General features: G+C 40.6%; 2 protein-coding genes across 4 annotated transcripts in view; one reads left to right on the forward strand and one right to left on the reverse strand.

The window, feature by feature from the left end:
• The first annotated feature begins 3498 nt into the window (after nucleotides 1-3498).
• Nucleotides 3499-4691, forward strand: LOC119376371 (uncharacterized). 2 transcript variants are annotated; one of them, XM_037646229.2, is made up of 3 exons: nucleotides 3499-3707; nucleotides 3819-3873; nucleotides 3979-4691. In XM_037646229.2, exons 1-3 carry the CDS (start codon nucleotides 3700-3702, stop codon nucleotides 4597-4599), a joined length of 684 nt encoding a protein of 227 aa, XP_037502157.1. In that variant the 5' UTR covers nucleotides 3499-3699; the 3' UTR covers nucleotides 4600-4691. The 2 variants fall into 2 exon arrangements, with proteins under 2 accessions (XP_037502157.1, XP_037502162.1); XM_037646234.2 differs by having other exon boundaries at nucleotides 3982-4691.
• Nucleotides 4692-11800: 7109 nt separating this feature from the next.
• Nucleotides 11801-26742, reverse strand: part of LOC119376389 (1-phosphatidylinositol 4,5-bisphosphate phosphodiesterase gamma-1) — a 64504-nt gene continuing 49562 nt past the window's right edge. Inside the window, exons 29-33 of one of the 2 annotated variants that reach the window (XM_049410996.1) lie at nucleotides 26461-26619; nucleotides 25757-25845; nucleotides 23479-23648; nucleotides 17621-17659; nucleotides 11801-16213 (exon numbers count right to left, since the gene is read on the reverse strand). In XM_049410996.1, coding sequence (XP_049266953.1) covers nucleotides 17635-17659; nucleotides 23479-23648; nucleotides 25757-25845; nucleotides 26461-26619 — 443 coding nt within the window. In that variant the 3' untranslated portion in view covers nucleotides 11801-16213; nucleotides 17621-17634. The remainder of the gene's footprint in view (nucleotides 16214-17620; nucleotides 17660-23478; nucleotides 23649-25756; nucleotides 25846-26460; nucleotides 26620-26742) is intronic. The other variant, XM_049410992.1, reaches the window with a different exon arrangement.

Genomic DNA, 26742 nt, shown 5'->3' on the forward strand with positions numbered 1-26742 from the left:
CACTTCCCGGTCACGAACGATGCGCGTGTTATCAACGTGACATAGCATTCTTGATAGGAAAGTGACATGGACGTCGGCAGCGGGGTGCAAAAGGGGCGCTTGCCCCCCTCAAGCCACACCAGCACTTGCCCCCACCCAAGCTACACCAGTACTCTCCCCATCCCCCCGCCGTCATGCAACACTGCTTTGCACCCCCACAAGACAAAATCCTGCCGACGCTCCTGGAAAGTGACGAGAGGGTTTTCAAGAAAGGAAACGCGAGCAACGTTGTGTGGCAGAAATACTCCCCAAATACTCATTTTTTCTCAGGGTGTAATGTAAAGCAAAATGAGTATCTGGGGCGCCTTTTGCGTTTTGTTTCTTGACAACTTGGCGTTCGCTACTTTCCCATCAATAATATGGAGTTTTCGAATAGGGGCCCCAAGGAAATAGCGTTTTGGGGCCCCAAGGAAATATCGTCGAGGCCACTGCGCATGCGCGAGACCCAAACAGTGTTTGGGTTGTGCGTTGAGGACGCTATTTCTCAAATTTAGCGGGAGCCCCAAAGCCTGCCCCAAAGGCTTTGCGTCAAACAAACGTGACGGCACCCACTGAAGCGACGGCTCTTGGCCAATCCTAGCGTAGGGGGAGTGTCCAAAGCGCCGCAGACCCTATTCAAAAACTCTTAGCTCCTGCTGGACCCAAAGCGAGCACCCACAAAGGGCTTTGGGGCCCCTATTCGAAAACTCCCTATTGCTGTGATGCCGTTCGTGACCGGAAGCACCGGGTGCGCGGCGATAACGCAAGTACAAGCACGCGAAGTAGGTGACAGGCAGAAAGACTCCCCAAGTACACCCTTGTGTACCAAAAATATGTCACGCTGATAGTGCGTACACCGGCCTTTCACGACCTGAAAGTGTCAAGAAAGGCACGTACGTATGATAGACGACGATTATATATCATTGTGTGGCAAAAAAAAACACACTGAATCATAGGCGTGCGCACGAAAAGGTCGGGGGGGGGGGGGGGGGGAGCGCAAAGACTGCCCCTTCGGGGGGGTTTGCCCCCCCCCCCCCCAGAAGTTTTTCAATTTTGCAAGCGTCTACTGGCTGATTAATAAATGTATAATAAAAAAATATCTCATGCATATCTCGAACATAAGTCTTATATCAACTTTTAATAAAGAGTTCGCTGAAAAACATTGCATAATATTCACGTCTATACCTACACTAGTCAATATATAAAAGGTTGTACAAGCATTGAAGGACTCTGGTTGTAACGTGCACGCTAAAGCTCATGCAAAACCTATTATCAGATTACTGAAAATTTCTACGAGACCAATGTTCCACTAATAAGACAAATAAAAATATATGTTAACTGGCACGAATATTTATTAGAATTCGCGCTAGCTAGGGTGTCGAAAAATAACGGTATCCAGCGCGAAAATTCGGGGATATGTATAAAAAGTGCACTAGAACCTTTCATCTAGTCGTGTATATTGTGGCTGTAAGCTATAGCTAAATGTAGAACGAGGAAAAAGCTCATAGACATGCCACACTGAGGAAACCCAAGATTGAGTGCTAATTTCCGCCAAGCTGTGGGCAAGCTGTCCTATACAAAACTCGTCTGAGAGGAAGTTTGCGGACCCCCCCGTTCAAACAGATGTGAAACGCATGATCGCCCACGTTCATGCGTAACCGACGATACGATTTATGGTAACTTCTAAATTGCACTGTATATATAGAGACAGCCACGCGCTTGAAAACCTGAATAGCGCTAAATCCGTGTGCAGCAAACAGCTTTGCGAACAGAACCCGAAGGCCGCATGACAGAACACCCGTTACCGCGCATACCTGCGCGCTAGCTTTGTCGTGTGTATTTGTGCGCACACAACGTACGCTTCGCGGAAGCCTGACGATAACAATTTACGGGGTTGATTAGGAAAGGAGTATTTATTACACGTACTTTTTTTAAAAAAATGGAAATAATGCCTTTTGGCGGGGGAATATTTTTTCAGGTTGTTTTTAATGCACGCAATTTAAAACGATTCGAGGTAGTAACATAAGACAACTTCGATTCCAACTGAGAGCGAAAAGAGTGATCCTGTCGTGCAATATTTGAGTTTATAGAAGCGCGATGGATTGGGCCATATACTTACTTTCCATGTGGTTCTTGAGCACAACGAAAAAAAAAAAAAAGCAGCTAGACAAATCACAGGTGATGTGGAAAAATGTTCACTGCCAATCAACTGATCTTGTGCATCAGGGGTCTATAGCCATGATATTAATATTTTTTTTTTTCTGGAGGGGGGAGGGGGACCAAACCTCTGGCTTATGTACATTTACACATACAAAACAGAACATCTTCGAGGGGTGGGGATGAAACCCCCTCTCTCTATGGCTACACCTATGCTGTGCATTTCATTTGTGTTTTGGAACGAAATAAGAAACGGCAGCTGAAAGGCCGCCATACAGCGAGTTCGTAACCGCTTACAGACACAAAATGTGTGCGATGCTAATTTTTTCAGTGTGTCCAATTCAGTAGCGCGCTTAACTGGGCTGGTTGGTACATGATTAAGAAGAGAGCAAACAGCGCTAAACACGGGACGGAGAAGAAGAACGACGGACACAAGCGCTGCAGTGTCTGTCGTTCTTCTTCTCCGTCCCGTGTTTAGCGCTGTTTGCTCTCTTCTTGACCAATTCAGTCTAATTTAAAGTTACCCAGAAAACTAAAAATTAACTTCCGGCTAGCGCAACTGTCACGCCCTTAGAAGCGAAGGGGGGAGCGAAGTCTCATCGCAGCCCCCCGCCCCCGTTTGTTGAGTTCGATAAAAAACAATAAACGATAAAAAAGGTAGGGGCAGAATTAGCGCCCCCCTTCAGATGATTAGGGGGGGGGGGGCTCCTGCTCTCATGCCATGCCCAGAGGTAGGGTGGCTACCAGAGGGACTGACGCTTCGTCGTCATGTAGTACATAAACTGCAGCGACTGCGACATCGCGGCTCTCTTCTCACCCGCTGTGGCAGAGGTACGTACAGTCAGTACAGTCTAGCCACTGTAGCAGAGGCGCGGCAAACGAATTCATATGTCCGGGGCTACCGCTGAGCTTAATTCCGAAAGCTCTAATGGCCCGGTCTGCTAGCCACTTCTGACAGTCAGGATCTGGGTTGAGCAGGGTGGTCTCCCATTACGCTAAGTTTCTGTTCTGTCTGTGATTCTTTTTAGTTAGAGATTGTCTCTGCAAAACCACTTCAAATCACCCGCCCAGACCCGCCCAAATGAAGCGGCTCATGCGTCGAGCAACGTTAAGTAGGCCGTACTTCTACTAATTGCACTTATACTAATTTTAGAAAAAAAAAAGCACTCTCAATACATTATTTTAAAACTTCTTATCTCAGCTATCACCTTTTATTGTAGGAAATCATGGTAAACTGAGTAAACTCTATCACAAGCGCCGTAGCTGGCCTTAGTGCCATAGTCATCAATTGCATTTGATTTGATTGTAATTTTGTAGTTTTGTAGCGCGCACAGCGCGCACGTGTTGTGGCAGTTAGGTTCTCTGGTTAGGTGGCCCCAGGTGGTGCTTTTCGTTTTTTAGTGCTTGAGCTGTGATGACTGGCTTAGGAAGTTGCGCCAAACGGTTAATTTTGTTTTGACTGATGATTAAATAAAAATTTGACTGATCTCAGCAAGGACTTTGCAAGGAGTCCAGAAATCGAACATGCTAAGGTGCGCAAAGCATACATCTGTACTGTCTCAATTTGTAACATGTATTATTAGATACAACATAAGACGAGCGTCGGTTGCAGCTGCCATTCACGAATACAAACTTGCTTTCAGATGGTGCTTGCAGAACGCAGGCAAAAGGTTGGCACTGCTGAAGCCAAGATACACTGTAAGTAAGAATTGTTAGCTGCATTTTCACGCTACATAATTTTTTGGGTGGCGACATCACGACGTTTGCGTAGCATGAGGTGAATTATGTGTTCTTGTTTTGCAGCAGCTCTTTCACGGTCAAGTACGCGGAGACAGCACTTGGAAGAATTACGTCAAACCTTTCAGGAAGAAAACTCGCGAGGAATATGCTCGTTCCGACGGCTTAAACCCAGCTGAAGACCTACTTGTGTACACCTGCGGGGTGCATAATTACATGCTTTTGGCGAGTATCTCTGGAACAGGCGTGCTGGCCGGCCTCGTCTGCTATGCTGGCTATTTCTACTTTAATCCCTGGCCAGATGCCTCAACCCCTAAAGAACGCTTTGTAGGTGAAGTTACATTTGCCCAAAAGATGACCTTTGCCTTTGTGCTCGGCACGTACACGCTGGGATCGTTTTACTTCTTAAGGGCATTGCCAGTACGTATCTACTACAACAAATCACAGCAAATGTTTAATTTAGTGTTTCAGGCAGCATTGCCGGGGCTGCGAAGAAAACAGAGCTTTAAACCTGGAGCACTAGAGCCTCTGTATGTTGGCACACATTCTACACTCACGCAGTTCCTTGGAACCTTGAGGGTGAAAAATGGGTGGCAGAGACTTATTGTGTTTGAAGAGCGTTTTCACAGAACAGCTTTTTACAATGTCCTAGTTGGATATGATAGTGTTGATGTGCTTGAAGACTAGACCAGCAAGAGTAAACTGTGTAGGTGCTTCTAAGTTCACGTACCTGTTTGTGTGTGACTAAAGTCATCATTAAATGAACTTGGACGTTTTCACTTGTAACCTGGTGTTCATTGGCTTTTTATTTTTATTTCACACATGAAAGGAGTATGGCAGTTATGTGCATTTAAGTTCCAGTAATTAAGTGCCGATTCATAAGCGATTTTTTCGGAGTCAACCTTGGTATTCTTTTTTTAGGTCATGCCACAGTAGAAAAAAAAAATTCTATTGCCTCTTGATGTGGGTCATTCAAATTTGTGGTAGTGGAGTATTTTCAGACAAGCTACGTCAGTGTACAATTTGTTGTACGAAAGAATTGTTCGGTTGAACACATTCATATCTAGTGCATATTGGTAGCATAGCTAGGAGGGTTCAACTGCCAAAATGTTGCAATTTGTATGTATACCGGTTTCAAGAAATGTGTCCAAAATTCTCAAAAATCAAGGAAATGTGATATTTGTGCGATGCTTTCATAATTTGTTCTTCTGTAGCCACAGGCATTATAGATGGCTAAAGACATCATTTGGGGCACTAATTAAGAAATTTAAATTAACTTTTTAATTAGCGGAGTTAGGTGGTTATTGTCAAAAGGGAAAATTGAAGTCCTCCATGCGAAGAATCCATTGCAGCTTTGCGATTTCAAAAAAGCGGCCTCTAGTAATCTGCGAAATAATGAAATTCAACCAAATTCAGTGGCGAAACGTAGAAGAGCGCAACTGCCATATTCTTCTGAGATGTCCAGAATAAGTGAGCGTCATTATATCAACCATGTACCAACTTCGTTGTGCGGGTGCGCGGGCTGCGCTTGCAATTATAGAATGAATGACACACATACATTAAGCAACGCGGAAGAACTGCACCTCTATAATCGTTGTCCTGTTTAGTGACATCATTCTGGTAGTCTGCTTGTTGTGCTGATCGGGGCTTCCGTTTCGGTTTCGCCATTAAATTTGGTTGAATTTCATCACGCCACAATACGTACTAGAGGCCGCCCTTTCGAAATCTCAAAGCTGCAATGGGTTCTTTGCATGAAGTACTTCAATGCTCCTATTTGACATAACTATCTAACTCCGCTAATGAAAAAGTTAAATAACTTTCTTAATTACTGTCCCAAATGCTGCCTTTAACAAGCTTAAGATGTCTGCCACTACAAAAAAAGTAATTATGAAGGCATCGAACGAATATCACACTTCCCTGATTTTTGAGAATTTTGGACACATGTCTTGAAAGTTGAAACACCTGGTATATAAACGCATGCATGTTGTTGAACCTGTCTCCTTGAAATGAAGTCCTTGATCAGTAGTCATCATGGATTGTTTTATGCAGTTGGGAATGGAAATAAGCGTGATTTCCAAAGACTGGTCTGTTTTTAGAAAATGCTTCAGGTGGTAAGACATTCTGCCAAATAGTTCAATATTGTGAGATAAAGATTGCGATGAGTTTTAGTGGTGAGCTGTTCCCCAAGTCAGTGTTGAAGGTGAAATGAACTGCCTTTTGTTGCACCATTTCTAGGTTTCAAACATATTTCCTGAGAGGTGTATCTGAAGTGATACTTGTATATTAGAACCTCCATCTTGCGTCAGAATCGGAGGCCGATAGTTTAATGTCTGATGATGCTGTCTTCAGTTCTTGCCATAAGGAATGCAAGATTCTTACGGGCGGGACATCAGATTTTATAAACAACCGTGTTAGGTAGTTTGTGATTGTAATGTCTAAATACTTAAATTCATCAACTTCAGTGAAAAAAGAGTTGTCAAGGGGAAAAAAAGAATATATATATATATATATATATATATATATATATACCGGGGGTGTCCCAGCTATCTTTAGCCATGGGTTAAAAAATGCAATATTAGAGGCAGGCGAGTGAAATCAGTTGCAAATTGCTGACAGTCACCTTGTGCACTACAGACAATATTTGTTTTGTAATTAATTTGTTAATTAGGCTTATTTAACTAAACTGCTAAGTATTGACTTTAGGCAAGAAGTGCGACCTGAAGAGTTCGAGAGCGTCTTCAGAAACTCCCATTGCATTATTTGCGATAAAGAAAGTGTCACGTATACCATTCTTCCAAGCTGCAAAGAAAGCCCGCGAAATGCAAGAATAACCACGTGACTAGCGCATTTGCGCGGCAGTGAATGTGCTCTCTCAGCTGTGGTTTGAGCGAACGAAATCAGCTGCAGCTGCGACTTGCCGGCTCCGTTGCAGCGGTAGGCCAATAAGTTGGCGGTGGTTTCTTGACCCGCGCTCGCTACAACTTTCACTGTCACGCGCGCCAACTGGCTGACGTTAACTTTAGTTAATAGCTTTTGGATGGTCACCTTTATTTTAGACGCTGTTACTGCATACACCAATCATTAGGAATAACTGAGCTGTTGAAGATAAGATGAAAGATTTGACGCATGCTACAGGTTTGGCATGCCTGCATAAAAATTGTGCTTGAGGTATTGTCTGTGCCAGTGGACGATTTTAAGATTAAGCAGCAAAGAAAATTGATCCTCTTTAATTATAAGATTGAGAGATATTATAGTTACCATGTGTTAATTCATGCTGTGAAGTAGTAAATATGAAAAAGAAGTAAAGCTAGCTTATCAGCAATTTTCAACACATTGTTGAAAAGATGGATATTTGATGCAATTATCTGCCACGATATTTTAGGGCTGCTAGTGAAGACTTTGGGCAACACTTTAGTGAAGTATCTGATTTTGGCATAGGCATACTTAGAAGCAACTTTATCTATTTGATTGGGGTCTAGTGCATTATGCTTTTTCGCTTATTTCAGAATAAAAAAGTTTGCTTCGCATTGCATGGATTGTTGTGCAAGGTCGTGAATAACATGATTCAGAGCATTCCAGAGTGACTTGATGCGGCCTGCCACGCCTTGGATCACACAGTGGAAAGCAGAGCCATGCACTTAGTGGTTTGAGAGGTCAGCTGCAGAGTATGTAAATATGTCATTGATAATAAAAATTAAATTGTTATCGTTTGGAGATGAAAAATTTGTGAACACGGGGTGTCGCAGGAGATAACGTTTTCACAAGTGGTCTTGTCTTCTTCAAGGCTGCAACTGCCTACCTTAGTGCATGTATGTATATGCTTCGTAATCTCCACGAACCCAAACAAAGGAGGAGGAAAGGACAACTGCGGAAACAGGGATGGGTCAGAAGGAGGGGCCGGTGTGCCGAATTTGGTGAGTCACAAGGAAAGAGGAAACAGTCAGCAAAAGAAGAAAGCATAGGGTGGCGGTGGAAGATTCGGCTCGAAGGGGTAGAAGGGGAGGTAGGTGTTTCACTGAATTACTGTTGCCAAAGTAAGCACCACCTGACAATGATAATTTCATGGTGATAAGCACGGTTAGAAATTACAAGAAGGAAGGCTTAATGCTCACTAGTTTTTGTTGTGTAACTACCATATCGGATGGATTAAAGAGCGCCCTTTGAAACTTATTGTAATAAACTTGTGAATAAGTAGGACTACATTTGCTGTCTTTCGGGGACTGGAAGTTTGACTTAAGTATATAGAGGTTAACCCCTTAAGGGCTTATGACGACCTAAGCTTGTCACGAGCAGTCGCCACTTCTTTGCTTATGACGACCTGTGGTCGTCATGGGTCTTTTGCAATGTTCCAAGAGGCTTTTGACGAGCCTAGCTCGAGAAATGGTGCTTTTCTATTTACACCATACATGGCAGCATGGGTTCCGTCATTGGCGCTTTTGTTGAATGAGTGTTTGCGCAACAGTTGGCAGAATGCGCGCGTTGTGTGTCCTGCACGTTTTATAAACAAACATGGCCACATGTTGACGAAAATGGCAAAAACATCTGCAAGGAAACCAGGATCTGGTGCAGGTGGTGCAAGAAGGCTCTCTGCGCAGTGCCGTGCTTCGAACACTATCACACTAAGTTAACTATCAAGGAATAGTGAATTTTGTGCGCGGCAATTCAATTCCAACCTTTACTTTCTACGAGTTGCAGAAATTTTTTGCAGAATACACCTCAAATGCCCCATGTATTATAGAGTAATACACGATGGAGCGAAGAATGGCCAATAAAACATTATTATCTGCTCAAAAAAGTTTTCGCAAATATTTTTTTGTTTTGAACACATTACTGAAGCATTTTGCATCATAAAAAAATTTGGCAATTTTGGAACATATTTTTTTTGTTAAATGAGCCCTTAAGGGGTTAAGGTTGTCAATGTTGTGGCCTGCCACATTAAAATGCTGTACCACTGCTTTAGGTAATTTCTTTCTGTGTTCGCGCGATGCCCGTTTAATCTAAAATTAACAGGCTGTCCTGTTTCACCAATGTACTGTTTGTGACAATATGATGTCAAACGTTTACATGATCGAATGTTCATTCCGTCAGGTAGGGCACAAGAAAGCTATAATTTTAAGCAAATGCCCAAGCGCCCTTCCTCTTAAGAGAGCCCTGCTTCCTGCCAGCCAGTCAAGGTTCCATGCATGAATGCTTCAGTATTAGACACACTGCTTGCAATGCCGCCAATACAACATGTGGTCTTTGTAAATCATCCACAGTGATGTGCAAAATTTTCACTAGAAGTGCAATACATAGGAAAAAAATAAAAAAATATATATATATTACATATATTGGGGGTGAGATGATGTGATGCGGTTCCTCAGCTCTGTTATGGGGCAAGGTAGGAAAGAAATGCCACTTGCATACAGCTAGTGGAGGCAAAGAGCGTCTGTGTCTTTGTTGGTATTGAAGCTAACCTCCTGGCAACATGACATGACGTTTCAATTCTTCCTTTGTCATCTAATTATAAACCAAGTTAATAATTGTTGCAGAAGACTACTACTGAGTGCACTTGTGTATAACTTGTGTATGACCAAAATTTCTAATAGGGGCTAGGTGCCCCTCACCAATATTCTGTTCAATCTTCTGTAGTCTGAAGACGTTAAGTTGCAAGTGCCTGTATCTTCATATATTTTATACTGTAAAAATAAGCTGCTCTCAGCTTATTTGACTAAACGAGTATCATCGTACCCAGATATGTGAAGTTGAATTAAACATCATTCAATAAACAGTTCATTGTCTGAACTCGGTCCTCTCTTTCCAGTCTTTTTCGCATATCATGTGCAGGAGGACACTTCACTATGAGCCAACTAATCTGCAAAAAAGTACTGACTGCTTTTTGTTGCAGCATGCTTTCATATTATTTTTCTCTCTCTACATTGTTCTCTTCTACCATTTTCACTGCAGCAGAAACTGAAGAAACACACTTTTCATGTTATGTTTCTATCTGAACTGCACGAGCATATCATGGAGTATATATGCCAGCAGTGTTGTGGTATTCTCCTTGTCTCTCTCGTTTTGTGTTCTACCGTGAAGAAGTCTTTTAGGTATAACATCTCTACGAAATGTAAGGAGCATGCTTAGACCTCCAAGTGCCAGGTCTTCCACAGTGCTTAGTTTTTCCTTTGCATGGTTATGATATACCTGTTATTTACTTATTATGAGATACAGCAACACATTAATAAAAATTATGCATTATGTTTAATGTTGATTTCTCTAGACCATTTTATTCAATATAACATGAAATTCATCTACCTAAAATCACACCTACACTTTTCATGGATTTTCCATGCAGTTGGGACATGTAAGCTTTATGTTTTGCACAATTCAAAATGAACTTATTGTTTCTGCTTTTTGAATGAACATGATTTAGGGCCCCCTAATGGGTGACTGTTGCTACTTTTTCTTATGTTATAGTAAAAAAATGCAGAGGCATGGGAATTATGCAGCTTTGATATATAAACACGCAGAGACTTGCTCACGTGCTAAACATACTTAAAAAGAGTTCAGCGTGTAAGAGAGTTGCATTCAGTACAAGCAGCCGAAACGTACTGTAATTTAGAAGTGTTTAAAAAAACAATATTGTGGGCTACTAGTGGTTAGTAATGATCAAGAATTTCCTAGTCTTTTCAGCACCATGGCTTTAAAAAGGTTCTTTCATGGAAGTGCAAGACATGATTGTATAGCAAGCCGCAAATAGTGCCGCTATCAAGTTAATGCAATAACATGCTACCCTTGTCTTTTTTTTTTTTTAATACACCGAGAAAGAAATAACTGTCCAGCTTGCTGTATTCTGCATTCAAATGATCTAAAAATCTCACATGTTCACACTTTAAATATCTTAGAGGGAAAATTTAGCTATATTAATGTCCTCATTCCAGCTAGCCAGGCTGCATGCACAAGATGCTCGAAAAGGCATTTAAAAATTGCTTGCCATATATATTTCATTGTACTACTGTTACAGAACATGGTTTTTATGTTGTGAACATATACGGGACACAGCGAGATACACTGGACAAATGCCTGTTATCACCTAGCCTACATTAGTGTCCTAATGCACTAATGTGTTTTTGGATAATCAATAGTTGGTTACCCACCAACCATTCTGCATTTCCACTATGAACAACTTGCCACTTTCATTGTACTTTTTTTGGGAAGAGTATAGACCATAATTTTCATCACTTGCAGAGGGCAGCCATCTTTGGCGGGGGGCTGCAGGTCAGGTGAAACGAATGAACGTGATAAAACCCGTTATGTCCGTATAGCATGATGGCCACTGGTGTTAGCTCGCCATCAGTTGTGACGCAGCCAAACCCACAGCTCCTATGCTGGCTGCGCTGACAAATTATAACTGGGATCAGGATTATGTATGCTTGCTTTAAACGTGTACGAGAGTAAAAATAATCTGCTCCATGGACTCGAGATGAATATTAACCACTTGGAGTTCTTTTTAATGTGCACATAAATCTAAGTATACGGGCACCTTTGCATTTGAGTGGTCAGAAACTGAACTCGCAACCTCGTGCTCAGAAGTGAACAACCATGGCCACTGAACCACCATAGTGATTCAGCAGCAACAAGCCATAACAATTTTTCATTTTGTCATTTTTTGTTAGATTAGCACAAATAGTTACATTATTATGTTTGTTTACTGTACCTGTATCAGAAATAAAGTGTCCTTCCTTTCTTTTTTTTGCATTCCTCAGGGTGCTAGAATGATACCCCAAAACATTTAATGTGTTTTAACTAGTTTAATGGTTGGCTCCCAACAATAATCCAACCTCATTTTGCTTGCTATTCACTTGCCAAGTCGAAACATGACCACAAGGACTTTGCACGGGACTCGTGTAATTTTATTTCACTACAACACATGTACTCTAAATGGTTTGCAATGTAGTAACAAGTGCAAATAAATATCTAGGATGACACAAGTGAAAAAAAAATTTAAGTGGTATTAATGGGTCACAACATGGGCAAGAATTGAGAATTCAAATGCGATAGAAGAAAAGTAATGACAAACGCATCAGGGACAATTAGGGTTGCGTGAATATCAACACTACAAGAGGTATTTATATCATAGGCCTGTATTTAAGTAGGTACATTCCGTATAAGTGATCCTGTTTAAAGACTGTGTAGCCTGCAACGACAGTGGACAGTAAACTCGATTGTGGTGCCGAAACTGCCAGAACTTGTGTGTTCATAGACCATTGAAATTTGACGCTCTAAAGATCTTTGCACTCTCTGAACTGAGTTAGCGTACCAACAGTGGTAAAACAAAAGCATACGCGCCAACTCTCCCAATTTTTTTTTTGCAAGAGTTAACAAATTGGTTTGCACCAGGTTTTAAAAACAATGAAATGATTTCGCGAAGGAGCTTGACTCAGTGGATGAGCATTAGAGGGGTAGATGTGTAGCACAAGTTTATTATGGCCAGTTCCTGAAGCAGGCAAAACCGGAAACAGGAAAGTCACCGAAAAAGCAACTTTGCTGTGGAAACAATGCACTGCTTGTCACATGCTGTTCAACGTTTTGCTGCTCCCAGTGTATGTATCCCGCAAAATGCATCTGATCAGAGTAGACTTCTGAACCTCTGCCTTTTTTTCGATCACGGCAGTCACAGTGAACTGCAACGATCTGGAACAACCGGTACCGAATTATTTTTGGAGAAAATTGGAAAATACTACTCAACTTTTCCTACGTAACATTGCAACAGAGTTCACAGGGTTACCTAGTCCATGCCTCGGTCAAACTTGCACATTCATGTCATTATTAACCTCGCCACTGCTAAAAGTATGATCGAACCATTCTGCTCAATCATTACAACTTTCCATGAGCATAACTACTGTGCAGAGATATTGTGGGTGTTTTTTTCTACACCTCCGGTATTCACTGTGCTTGATTCTCTGTAGGAAATGAACATTCATGCAACCCTAAAGAACAATATGCACATTGTATCTGAATACTCATTCTTCAAAACTTAAATTTGCCCATTAGTTTCAGCTTTCTATGCTCTTGTAACAAATAATCACCTACACAACAAACATTTTTAAAAGAGCAAGGAGGCAACAAGAGGAAAGTGGTAATGGCACAAAGCTTTAACAGCCAGTTAATGAAAGTAACAGTGCAAGACGGTTAGCTGCTCAACACAAATGTCACACAGTCTTGTCTGACAAAACACAATACTGTACAAACAAGGAAAACTTGTATTCCACTAGTGAAATAAGATTGCACATCACAGAGACATTTCTTCAATCACACCAACTGTTTGAATGAACATGGTGAATGCCCCTGTTGTCACAAGGTCTTAAATGCCAGTATATCACCTCACAAAGTACACTTACCATAAATATTTATACAATAACTAAATATTTTTTCCACGTGTTTCCAAATTTCAAGAGGCATACATTACATAAGCCTTTTCAGATGCGTGTTAATACAGTGTTAAGCATTGCGGCATAGCAAAAGCAGTAACACACACTGGTAGCACAAAACATGAATGTGACCCTATGTTATGGTGTGTGTGACCATTAAAGAAGGCAGCCCAAGACTACCCTACACACACAAAGACCAAGATGTCATCAGCACAACACCCTACTCGAGTTTCAATGCATGCTTGTGTCAAAGAACATATTTCGCTAATATTAAAGGGATACACTGATCATTTCAGTATAAACTAGATTAGGGCACAGGTATTGTTCTAAAGCTTTAAGCCAATACAAAGAATGTACTGGGCTAAGTTCCAAGCCTGCACAGTTTCATACAAAGAACCATAGGCGCGCGCATGGGGGAGGGGGGGGGGAGGCAGGGGAGGTGGCCTCCCCCTAATCATCTAAAGGGGGGTGCCAATTCTGCCCCATAACTTCACTTAGTTGGACCTTTAACATCATTTTAATATTAAGCGCAGGGTTACGGCTACGTGTGTTTTTTTTACGATAATGGTGCCCGAGGACCCCTGATGTTGCATTCAAAGTGCTTCCCACCATTATCCCCGGAAAGCCGGGGACCAATGGCAAGCCATTGTGAGAAGCACGTCATCGCTTTATTTTCATTTCTGCATCCATTGCGGAGCGGAGCTTATTTTCGTTCAAGCTCAACCCCAATGAGGGGGGGGGGGTGAAACTTGGCCCCCAATGAAGAACCCTGCGCACGCCTATGCAAAGAACCCAAGTTTGGTTTGTACATCTAACATATCTTCTTTGTTACAATTACTGCCAACTGCTGAACACTGAAAGGCATTAGAAATGGGCAAGAAAGGGCAACTAACAAAACATTGCAATTAGTAATAGAAACTAGATCGATGTGAAAAGAAAATGTACAATGCAAAAAAAGAGTGTAGCCACTCAAGAACTTTGATTAGTGCTTATCTGACATCCCTACAATGATAAACATTTCATATTGCAACATACATGCGAGTAACATGACAGTAGATTACAACACCACATGCAACATTAAGAACAATAACACTGACCTATGAAGTAGCAGCAGCACCATGCAAAATATTGCGCATTTTTCAGAACCAGTAAGCCTTATTAAATATGTTTTTTTGATAATGCTTGTCAACATTTGTATACAAAGTCATTTACTGTAATTGCTTTTCTGCTTTCAACCGCACACTGTCCTTTTAGGAGCGCCAACATGCATTTTTGAGGTTGTAGGAGTTGCACGACATGATTCCAGAAGATAAAAGCATGACACAATCAAGTATGAAGGTTTCCAGACCTGGTTTAATTATCATTATAATGATGTCATGATGGAGCGATATTTGCTAACATGCATCAAAGAGACTAGGAGTGATGAAACTGCCCGTCAAAAAAAAAAAAAAAAAAAAAAAAAAGGGGGGGGGGGGCTCTCTGATGTCCAGATTTTTTTCCCTAGGGTTTTCAAAGTGTTTCAACCTTCACTTTATAAGAAAAAAAAAAGACAAGTGAAAAATATCACATCAATACATTAAACTTTTAGAATGCAGAAAGTGGGAAGATAACATTCAGAATGCTATTGAGGCACTCGGTCCTGAATAATGCATTTTGGAACATTAACATCTCAAAAAGTTTCGACACAAAATTCCAGGATGTGCAAAAATGAAAGGAGGTATGCTATACTATCGACAGAAATATATTCATGCATACTATTTCAGTAACACACAAAATTTTCCTTAGCTCCTACAATTGTTAAGAAAAAGCATCAAAAAATGTCATTGCTACAACTACATACAAGTACCAAGCGTATGTTTACATGGAAGCCTTGAGCCACATGCCCCATCATTTCCCAAGAAAACTGCCCTCCTTGAAATGGCCACAGACAAATGCTGAAAGACTACTCAGGTGAGTTGAGTTACAGACAGCACTACGATTCAGTAGTAAGAAAATGCCCCACTTGTTCCCAAACCATGGAAGGACTCATGTTGTCAGGTTCCAAATCCTTTTGGTCGATAGATTTCACAGTTCACAAGATTGATATTAAAGGATGACTGTTTCTAAGTGCAATGTCACCACACATAAGAAACTAGACTGCCTTAAATCAGCCATACACTGCAAGGCTATGCAAGTTACCACCTGCACAGGTAATACAGGCACTACAGACTTGCATGTTTGGCAATCTGCATATCGCATAGCTGTCACAGTAGGATGACTGCTGATAGGTGAAAGAGCAAACAAATGAAAATGCGAGACTTCTGTTAGACAAGCACCATTCAGTGCTTTTTTTAAACTTCTTAGGAAGCAATATGCACATACCTTTTGCCATGTCCTACTGGTGTATATCCACCCATACGAAAACATGCTACAAGAAGCATGGCGCACTCACCAGTAGCTTCCCAGTTATTGAAATCTTGTATAAAATGCAACAATCTAAATATTTGGTACCAATGACAAAAAAAAAAAAAAAAAAAAAAAAACTATAGGCAGAAGCTGAATAGTATTTGTGTGGTGACCTCTTGACAAGTAAGCTAACACTTTGTTCATGCATTTCAACTTCAAAAATAGTGTTTGTATATGATATATGTACACATATAGCTCTCAAAAAATGAAATGCTCCAAAATATCTGTGCTGCATGGCTGGATAGAATAGCACACATAATTGACCCAAAAACAGTTAACTTCTCAAAGGCATTGATGTGTAAAATATCACATCAAAAGTCAAGCTTAACAAAGTAAATATACAGAATATTATCAGCAAGCTCTGGATGGCAGGGTCTCTATTTCTTAAATGCACTGCAGATGTCTGCTTGGCAGATTACGTTGGCTGAGATCTTTCCAACTGCAACCTGTAAGGAAGGCACAACAATTGCAACACTGTTAATACTCATATGCACCCTCTCAAGTCTTGTCGACAGCTTTACAACTTCAGCAAAGTGCAGCAATGGAGATTTTCGCTACGAGGACACAGCACCAAAATGTATGGTTAAAAAATATAAGAGCGAGAGAGTAAGACAGAACATTCTCATTCTCCACAGATATGACAGAGAACTAGTCTGGTTAAGTAAAAGAATCCTGTATCAAAAAAGAGTTCCTTCCAAAGTTTTGAAAGTAATTACAATTACGAGTTCACAAATAATGGTAAAGTAAGAAATTAAATTCAAACTCAGGCAAAAGGGCATGCATGTACAAGGAATGTAGCACATTTCTCACAGCTCTGAGTAGTAGAAATGCCTTTCAAATTTGGTGAATTATCCTTGAGAAACTAACTGATACTCCAATATTTAAGCTCACTACCAGTAGCATGGCACAAAGCAATTTTGTGCCTACTTTTGCATCAGTTACATCACCAGAAAGTAGGTGTTAGATAAGCTAACACTGCAGCTAACCATTTACTGTGCCTTCCACCTTCACCAGCTAACTACTATTAGCCTGTTCATACTGGCCCCTTGGCACCTTTGCTCTGCCATTTTACATACTGCTGTTACACAAAGCTCACTTCGATGTGGACCAGTAAGAAGGAAGGCGGCAGTAAAGCAATCTTTCTTATTCCATCTGACCAATGCCCACACTTTTTCTAAGAAATTTCTGACTATTCAGTTTCTCACATACGTTAAGGCAGTGTGTGTCGAAATTTTGCATGTGCTGCTGCAGCAGCGGGAAATTGCTACAAGCTCCCTCAAAGATGCACAGCATGTGCAACGGGATCTACTACAACAGCATTTTCAAATAGCTTGCAAACATAAAACCCACTGAACAACTGTCTATTTTCCTGTTTATATTGAGTGCACCATGTAACTCACTGCCCTTGCTATCTATAATCCCAACGATTATCAATAGCTCAGTGCATCATGCAAATGGCTTCATACTACATTGACATTATTTACGATGCACTACAACTCTGAATTTATGTTCTAGTGAGTGCTGCCACCGGCAAAAAAACGCAACTTTAATGGCAGTGAGAGACGGCGGCTGCAATAAATATAACCATACTAGCAACATTTCCAACAATATCTGTCATGCATCATGACAGCTAAGCTGAAAAAAAAAACACAAGAATTTTACAATTCTGCAACTTTCACATGCATCTCTTCATGATTTTACAGGCCCAGCTACAAGACAAAATGTTTAAATAGTCGAACTAACTTTGCTCATTTGCAGCGCTAAGTGTGTTGTTAGTTAGACAGGAAGGAAGAAATATTACAAAATGCAAGAGAGACACAAAAAGATCTGGAGCATTACAACAGGCCACAAACCTTTGGCATCGATGTCATTTAAGTGCAGTGAATGTGGTCCTTGAGAAGAAAGAGAGACAGACATTAGTGAAAATTGAGCATGCAAGGAGCCCGCAACCTTGCATCTACAGCAACTCCATCAACATAACTACGAAAGCAGAAGTGCCTATAAGATACAAAGATTTGCTGAGAAGCTTGAAGGATATGTTCAGATATTCACAGGGTGCATTCACATGGGCTTGCACAGTCAACAGATTATGTATATAGGCTATTGGCAACCAGTGCTGAAACTTCACTAGCCAACAGCAGTGCCATAACACACAGCACAGCAAGAGGAGAAAAAATTTTTCCCTAGCACATGCTGTGATTGTGTGTCAACAAATTCATTGCTCATCTTAGAAACATGTGTCCAGCTCTTCACCTGGCTGGGCATTGGTGTGCTAGAAACATATGAGAGCATTTTCTCCTCTTGTGTATGTGCTTGGCTATATTAGACTGAGAGCAACTGGCTGTATGCATTACGCTAAAGCAAACAATGCTACAGGTAGGCATCAGCTATTGACTAAAATTTCATGCTATTTCTATGGCCTCCCTACTGCACAACTGAACTGTTGTAGCACCTCCTGGCCAAAGCAGGTTTTTAAGAAAGGTTAAAAAAGTTCCACAGACTATGGTATCATTAAATTTTATGCAGTCTACCCAACTGCACACTTAAATAACGATGCAAGTGCAACCACAGCAGATCAAACCAAATAAATTATGGGCAATTAAATGGGTGCACTACAATGACACTAACTTAGTGAACTGTGAGTGCTTAGCCACACATGAATGACACCTATTGGAATTAGTCGCTGTTAGTAAGCATGTCTCATATCAAGCATACTGTTACAGCATGTTATTCATGACCCATTCCTGTTCTCTGATCCAAAGCATTGATTAATGAACGTCATGCACTGCATGGTTATGGAGATAGAAACAACACCCATTATAAGAGTAAATAATTTAAAGAGCACAAAAAATCGTATACATAATATTTTCGCTGCACACACTGTTAGAACAGCCATGCAGTAGATTTTGCATTTCATTTTACAACACAAACACAGTATGCCTCATAAGACAGATTTAGGAGAATGTTGACATAACATCACACAACAGCTGCCAAATTAGTGTTTGGTCTAGTACATAGCAGCACACCTTGTATATCCCGCTGAGAAAACGGGAATTAAAAACATAAGATATTACGAGTTGGAAGATGGTGACAGTGCAAAAATGTACACATGCTGCCTTGTATGCCACAAAAATGTACACTTTTTAGTAGAAATTTCAGTGACTGTTAACCACTCTCCTTTTTACAAAAAATTATACCACTCATACCACTGATGTCTAGAAGCCTGAAAAGGTTTCAAGCTCTGTTTAAAGCTGCTTGAATATGTAGCCACTTTTCAATCTTTGCCATTGAAATCCTTCAATAGCATATTTTACCTTAAAAATCAGACTGCACTTAATATAGTCATACAGTCATGTGGTCTTGACATCGCAGCAATGGCAAACTGCTCTGTAACATCATGCAATTAGAAGTAATGCCAGGCTCTTTTAGCTAATTTCTTACCATGGGGTAGCTGGCTATTTTTTGTATGTCTGACAAGGAAATTTTTTGTGCTATAGCTACGGGGTTTACAGTGCCATGTAATATAGTAAAGTGAAGGTATATAAACAAACTTTTGAATGGTGCTTATTTTAAAGGGGTCCTGCAACACTTTTCCAAGTAGCCATGGACTGGCTTCATTAAAGGAGCTTATTTCCTCACGAATCCACCACCGCAAACATTTTTACAATCTGTCCAGTACGAGCGGAGTTTTACAAAGATTTGTTGCACATTGTAGTTGCTTTCTCTCTTCTCTCGTCCTGATGAAAGTGCTGGAAGCTAAGCAGGGAGGGGTGGCATGGGGGAAGAAGGTACATCACGCGCGCCTCGTGACCTTGAGCACTTTTTCTTTTTGTTCTTCGAACGCACAACGCACTTTCAGTGTAATCGTGCGCGGGCAAGTGACGGCCTCCCGCGGCGGCCACAGTAACTACCGAGCGTGCCATGTTCAAATCAGACAATGGCGTGGAACTTGTGTCAGCGACGCAGTGATTTTGAGTCAGTAGCATCATTTGTCAAGAGAACAGGAAGCGATTTTTAGCTGACTTTGAGAATTTGTTGTAAATCCCAGGCCGTGTGCTGCGCTATAATGTTTGGCTCGTGTGGTCTCAGGAGCCTCGGCTACCGATCGGCAGCGTTTTCTGACCGTGCTGAAAAAGTGCTGCAGGGCCCCTTTAAAATATGTGGTGGACCTCAAGGTCCGCCGTCTACCAGACTGTCGTTTAGAAGAATAGACGGCACGTCCAAACGAACACTTTAATGGAACGTGAAGAAAGAAAAGATGGCTTGGTGCCCTCGAGCGAGCGGCAGCTCGAGAGGAGCAGTCACGATGATGATAAACGGCGTCTGCTAGGTTGATGAAGACAAAGTTCCAACAAAATAGGATACACAAAAAATTTGCATGCTAAAACAATTCATAAACAAAAAAAAATCAGTAAAAACGTTTTACAAGAAGTAACATCTCCTGAAAAAATTTTTTAAAATGAAATTCCCAAGTACACAAATTATTGCAAGATTACTTGGCATTCTTTATTTAAAGAATTATAACCATAGATCAAGGACTCGTAGAGTTAAGAAAAATTAAGTGATACATAGTAAAATATTCAAGTCTTGGTTGGTCTTACTTAAAAATTAGTTTTTCAAGAAAAAAATAATTTAGAGCACAATTTTATATACCTAAATTTGGCAATTAAATGCACATTTCAAAGGTACATATTTGGAAAATAAACAGCATTTACAAAGCAGGTCATAAAAATTACCACACACAAATAAGTGAGTAACTCATCCGAACTAACGCCTGAGTAAGTGACATTGATCTCTGAGTCACCATGCTTGAAGAGTCCAAAAGATTGTTTCTAAGCGATGTAGGGATCAAGTGGAACTGTTTTCTCCCGCTTGCTTTCCAACGTGCATTGTTTTGGATGTCGATACTATTGCACCACTCATATGTGCTTCAACCTTTGAGCTTGCGTGCTCTTTAAAAATCCCTGCCATGCGATAGAAGTGCGAACCATGTAGAAACGGCAACTATAGTTTGTATACAATCGGCGAGATGGTGCTACAAGTTGAGGAGTACGGCAGTTTTTTTAATAATGCTTTTGAAAACATTGATCACTGCTGATTGATCCGTAGTGCCGTGGTAAGGAAAGAGTTAAACAATGACTACAGTGTGTTCCATGCTCTATGCTTCAGTGTCATCTATAAGAGTGCTGTCTCCACTCATGCAGTTCAACTGGGACATCTGCTCGCTGAGGCGGACAAATGTATGTATGTATGTATGTATGTATGTATGTATGTATGTATGTATGTATGTATGTATGTATGTATGTATGTATGTATGTATGTATGTATGTATGTATGTATGTATGTATGTATGTATGTATGTATGTCTAATGTATGTCAAAAGTAATATTGTGTTAATGCACAGGTGCAGGCATAAGCTTGGAGACTATCGGAAATACATGGCAAATTGCGTGTACATGCACCATACAACAGTGTGGTGCCTGGTGTCAAGATGGCGGCAGTACGAACATTCTTCTATAAACTTGCAGGCCTGCTCATGCTCCCTTCAAACTGCACCTCCAGTTTGAACTATAGCTTGTTTTTATTTAGGTATACAGAAAAGTAAACAATACTCTGTGCACTTTTATGCATTATGTATATGTGCTCCACTTTTTGCAAAACACATAATATAGTATACAATCCTTTTGCTTTTTTGCTGGCTAAATATAACAACACAGGAAATGGCTTTGAATTTGTTAAACATTTTATTTATGACATTTCTCCAGGATCAGAGGAGGAAGTAAACAGTGTCAGGTCTATTAATGCTCAAACATTTGCTGGTTTGTTATTCTTTTAGGAGCTTGCTCGCCAAGCTTCTTATGCTCACGCCTCGTCCTCACACGCGTGACCGTCGGTGGCACACACCACGCTCGGCACAGCTGCGCTCTCTCCGGTGATTTCAAGAATGCTCACTAGATGGCGCCACCGCTCAAGGCGGCATAAAGCTTTAAGGCGGCACACACCACGCTCGGCGCAAGCGCTAATGATGTTCTCTGCGCTAGTTAGGTGACTGCTCGGGGGCCGCACCTCTCGTTTGGCTCACTTCCTTTCTCTTCGCCGGGAGCTCACTAAGTGAACACTCTTCATTGCCGCTCCGCAGCATGAACGGCAGCAGCGCGACGGGCTCGCAACGCAGCAGCAGCTCGGGAAGATCTCGCCTTGCCAATAACCAGCCGACACATGATGTCACATTACGCTCTCCGATGCGTATCGTACGACTGCAAACGTCCCACCACCATCAGGGGCACCTGTATCGATGTTGCCTTCTCGAACTTTCCATTGCGTCCCATCATCGATGATCCCCTGGCAACATACTTTACTGATCATAAAGCAATCATCTTTATAGGGAAACGAGTCCCCAAGCTCATCGAGAGACGCCCTTCTTGTACTTTGTAAAAGAACATCTCGTGTGTATATGTAATGCATATAGTTCACCCGTCATAAAGCAATCATCTTTAAAGGGAAACCAGTCCGCGAACTCATCGAAGGACGCCCTTCTTGAACTTGGTAAAACAACATCTCTTGTGTATATATAATGTTCATAGTTCATCGAAATGTATATACTTCATCAAAATGTATATAGTGCATCCAGCCTTACATTATTAAAACATTGTGGATGTATTGTATGTATAACAACGTTGTCACGTCTATAAATGATGGCAGAGGAATGTGCACGGAGCATTCGCGGGTTCCCAGATCATCTTCGAGCAAGCTCCTCTAACATCATTCACTTCGTGGATATGGCGGTGAATTTTTTTCAATGGGAACAGCACTAAAGACATGAATGTACTAAAGGATAAGAAAGCCATAATTGCGATGCCATAAAAGACTATACATATGCATCTTTTTGTTTTGATATTCATGGCAGGCAATGTTGGTTGCACAGGTGGGCAATGCTTATAATTATGTAATCATTATAAACAAGTATTTTCAACTTCAACTTCACACTACATACTTCAATTTTGAAAACTCTAGCAATATTATATTATGTAATGAGGGATTTGTTAATGAGGGATTTGTAAGCGTGTTTTCTTTTAAATGCAAAATAGAGCATAGGAAAAAGTGACAAACTGAAATTTATTAATATTTATTTTTAGTGATTCTCCGTGACCTTATGTATTAAATCTGGAAGGGACCATTTTTCGATGGCTTACTCAATAAAATTTTAATAAGGTTTGAAAGTTGGCACTTACACTTCCAGATTACCCAGCCAAAGGTGGACAATGAGGGAAGTTTTATGCATGCTGGCAGGAAAGTTAGTAAATGCGCATTTCCAAAAATTTGTTGTCTCAATTTTGCGGACACGTACAAGAAAACCACACTAATCTGTTTTCATTCATTTGCCTCGACTGCTAGTGCGCTGCTTTTGGCTCTAGCATAGAAGGACACGGATGGCATCGTTCTGTGATAGCCTTTACAAGTTTGACAAAGCATACAGAACCCTTGTTAATAAAATGAAGTGAACTGATCACAAATTTCAATTATGAATAACTTGAAGCAGACAGCATTTAAAAATTTCAGTAAGAGAGAGCATTTTCACCTAATGATTATGTTGGTCAATTAGTTGTACATCTAATAATTACCAGCAGTGCCAAAACTAATGTCCAAAGTAAAGCTAATGCAGCAGCCATGAAAATGCAAACTCAATCATGCAGTCACCTAGCCCTCTTACCTCCGTTCCTCACGCTTTGTGCGCAGCTGTTCCTGGGTGGTGGAAAGCTGTTGGCGTAGTGCTTGTGCTCGCTGTACATCTCCTCGGCGTTCACTTTCCTCTAAAGCTCGTCCCAGTTCACGGCTTTCGTCTCTAAGGCGTTGAATGCATACATATGCTTCATCTTCCTCCTGTTCATAGAAGTTTGTAAGTAGACAGAGGGCTCAGTACCAAGCTCAACAGATGGAAAAAAGTGTCCATTGAAGATAATCAAAGAATTTCAAAGCACCTTTGAAGTAACTTCCCCATATTTGCTGTAATGTTTTTTCTAACTTCTACATGCATGATTTAGTGTGTGCTTACCACCCCTCTCCCTCCCCAATCTCCCCATCAGTGACCTTTAGCCCTTCCTTTCACTAATAAAAGAATTTATCTATCTACATGGGTTTGCTGCTTTTGATGTGTTTACTTTGCCCTATCACCAACTCATAGCTTGTATAGTTTATTGGCTTATTGTGAGTTATTTGCTAAGTGCACTACTTGCAATCACTATAAAAATATAATGCTAGCAAGTGTATTTTGATACCAAAAGTGACCTGTTTTCTTTTTGGGAGCTGTTGTCAATTTCGTTTTCTAAACATAGTAAATTTTAGTGTTTATTGCAACCATAATTGTACTGCAAGCTCAAAAGGCTGCTTCCTGAAGAGATGTGCTTGAGCTCAGAGATATTCAGAATAAAAGAGAAAATCTTATGCCCTCTTGAGTTGTCACTGGTTGTTGTATACTCCATTTCACACTTAGCCAGCAACGTTGTAAAATGAAGGCTTGAGCTAATTAGCCTGCATTTTCAATTCCAAGATAGTGCAATACATATGGAAGCAAGAAACAGGAATGTTAGAGGGGAAAGTTGGGCTAGTTGGTGGAAGTTGTAAACTTGAGACATACCTAACTATAGCTTTAAAAAAAAAGGGGGGGGGGGGAGAAAGAGAGAGAGAGATATGTTGTGCTGTGTCCTGTCCTTTTTTTTTCTGTTTTCTCCAGCAACCTTTTTTTGTACTAATTAGATATGTCTCAAATAGCAATGCGCTACGTGATATGGCATCACATCATTTATACGCACTACTTGGCATTAGGTTGGCCTATAGGTGGCAGCACCGTTGCTGCACTAGCATGGATAGGCAGATAGCGGTAAGCAGTGTAAGCATTTTGGGCTGATTTTCTGGTAAGAAATGCAGCAACAGCAGTGAATTGATAATATATTCCCCTTCAATGCTGCATATATGCACAGAATGCACAGAACATTGATACATTGTACCTGGAAGAGGTGTGAAGTGACTTTCGACAAAGAAATTCACGAATTGACATAATCTCTGTTTCAGCAAAGGGTAAATTGTTCCTCCGCTAGTTAGTTATGTAGTATGTGATGACGCCATTGTATCGCAAAGTGAAGCAAACACAATGTTTCAGATTTTGTTTCTTAATTGTGTTTGTTTAATTTTGCAATACAATGGCTTCTTCATCTGTTTCAGCAGTTGGTGCATTATGTAGGTGCTTGGCAGTAAGCATCCTTGCCATGCCATTTAATATGACATGTTCTATTAACACTGTAAATACTAACATGTTATTAAAAAGGTCTGTAATTGTGTATAACGAAAGTGAATAGTGCACAACCTATTTTGCCACTTACAATCCCCACCACACTACTTCACAAAGATTGCGAAACAGCGAACACATCACGACAAGGAGTTACTAGTGGACAGCACAATGAACAATCCACACTAAGTGTAGTTTGGCGAGCGTCCGCCAGGAGGTGCCTCTATTAGTTCTCATAGCCAGTACCTGCATATTATCATTACACAGAAGATGTCACAGATATGAATCTGTTTATCCCTAAACAAGGGCAGTGGATCATTATCAAATATTGCATGAAGTGCTGTATGCATTTATGACCAAGTCATGATCGATCACATGCCAAACGTAAGAAAGATACATATAATGTAATTTTGTAGTACATATTAACTACACATGACAGCTGTAGCTAATGAAGAAGTCAGTAATTATAATGTGTCTCAGATCGAAAAACGGTTCTCCATAGAACAGAATGAGTGACATCACTGTGCCACTTTCATTCATTCCACAGTGTTGCTTGTAAAGTACAAAATGGAGTATAAAGCAACATAATACAGCTTAGAAGAAGGTTTCATATTCTGTATTGTAGTGATACTCAAACAATGAAATTCTTGAAGTATGGATTTCTAGCAATGTTACAAGTAAAAAGGAAACGATAGCATTTGTTTACCTTTGTTGCGTGCATCTCAAGGTGCACCAGTAAAGATGCCAGCTCAAGCTCTTCACTGTACTCGTTCTTTAACGGAATGCTGCGGTAACCTGTAGAACAGATGATTGCAACAGCAGAGCTGACTTTCTCATTCAAAACTTCATTTGTCACTGTGCAAAATCGACATTACCAATTACCAATTTTTTGTCACCACTTCAATGAAGAAAAATGCATGACAGAAATGTACAATAACCTCCTATACTAAACAAACAACGGCATGGAACACTACATTAAAATTTGTCATTCCATCAAAAGGGTATGCTACTTTTTTTTTTTTTTTGTCAGAACCCACTTGTCCATTTGCTATAAACCGAAGTTGCATGGTACTTTCCAAAGACAATACTTATAAAGGTTTCGGTAGCCCAAACTCAAGTGAAGTAGCAATGCACATTCAAATGCTATCCTAATAACCCAAACTTTGTAGATGAATAATTTAAAGGGGGTGAGGAAAGAAAACTACAGCGGTACACATAGAAAACAATTGTGCGATTATCTTTGAATGAATGTACAAACAGATACACACACATTCAGATTACTTTTCTGGCAACCTGACTGTGTAAACACTGTATGTCTATGTGACAGTGAGTAGCCAATAAGAAAGCATAAGCTATAAAAGAGCATAGAATACTAAGACTACAACGTGGAACCCTAGTGCACCAGCTTACCTGTTCTTAGGCAGCATACAGGGTAAGTGACCTGACCAAGAAAATTGGGGTCACCAAACATGTCCTCATCTTGTACTACAATGCGTAGAAGTGCCACGCACGGATTGCAGATGTCAAACATGAACACCTCATTCCATACAGGATTCAAACCGTTATCCGCTGAGAAAAAAAAAAATAAAGTGTTAAACAGAAAGAGAGAAGGAACAGTTTACAGTATTTTGTAGGGCTAGACATTAAGCAACCTAGCAATCACTATGCAATTAAATAGTTTGAAAGTGCTTT

This window comes from Rhipicephalus sanguineus, chromosome 1, assembly GCF_013339695.2.
Source record: "Rhipicephalus sanguineus isolate Rsan-2018 chromosome 1, BIME_Rsan_1.4, whole genome shotgun sequence".
In the NCBI taxonomy this organism is placed as follows: domain Eukaryota; kingdom Metazoa; phylum Arthropoda; class Arachnida; order Ixodida; family Ixodidae; genus Rhipicephalus; species Rhipicephalus sanguineus.

Coding starts and splice junctions, on each gene's coding strand:
- LOC119376371 (XM_037646229.2), top strand. Junction 3,874..3,978: donor TGCTGAAGCCAAGATACACT/GTAAGTAAGAAT, acceptor CTTGTTTTGCAG/CAGCTCTTTCACGGTCAAGT.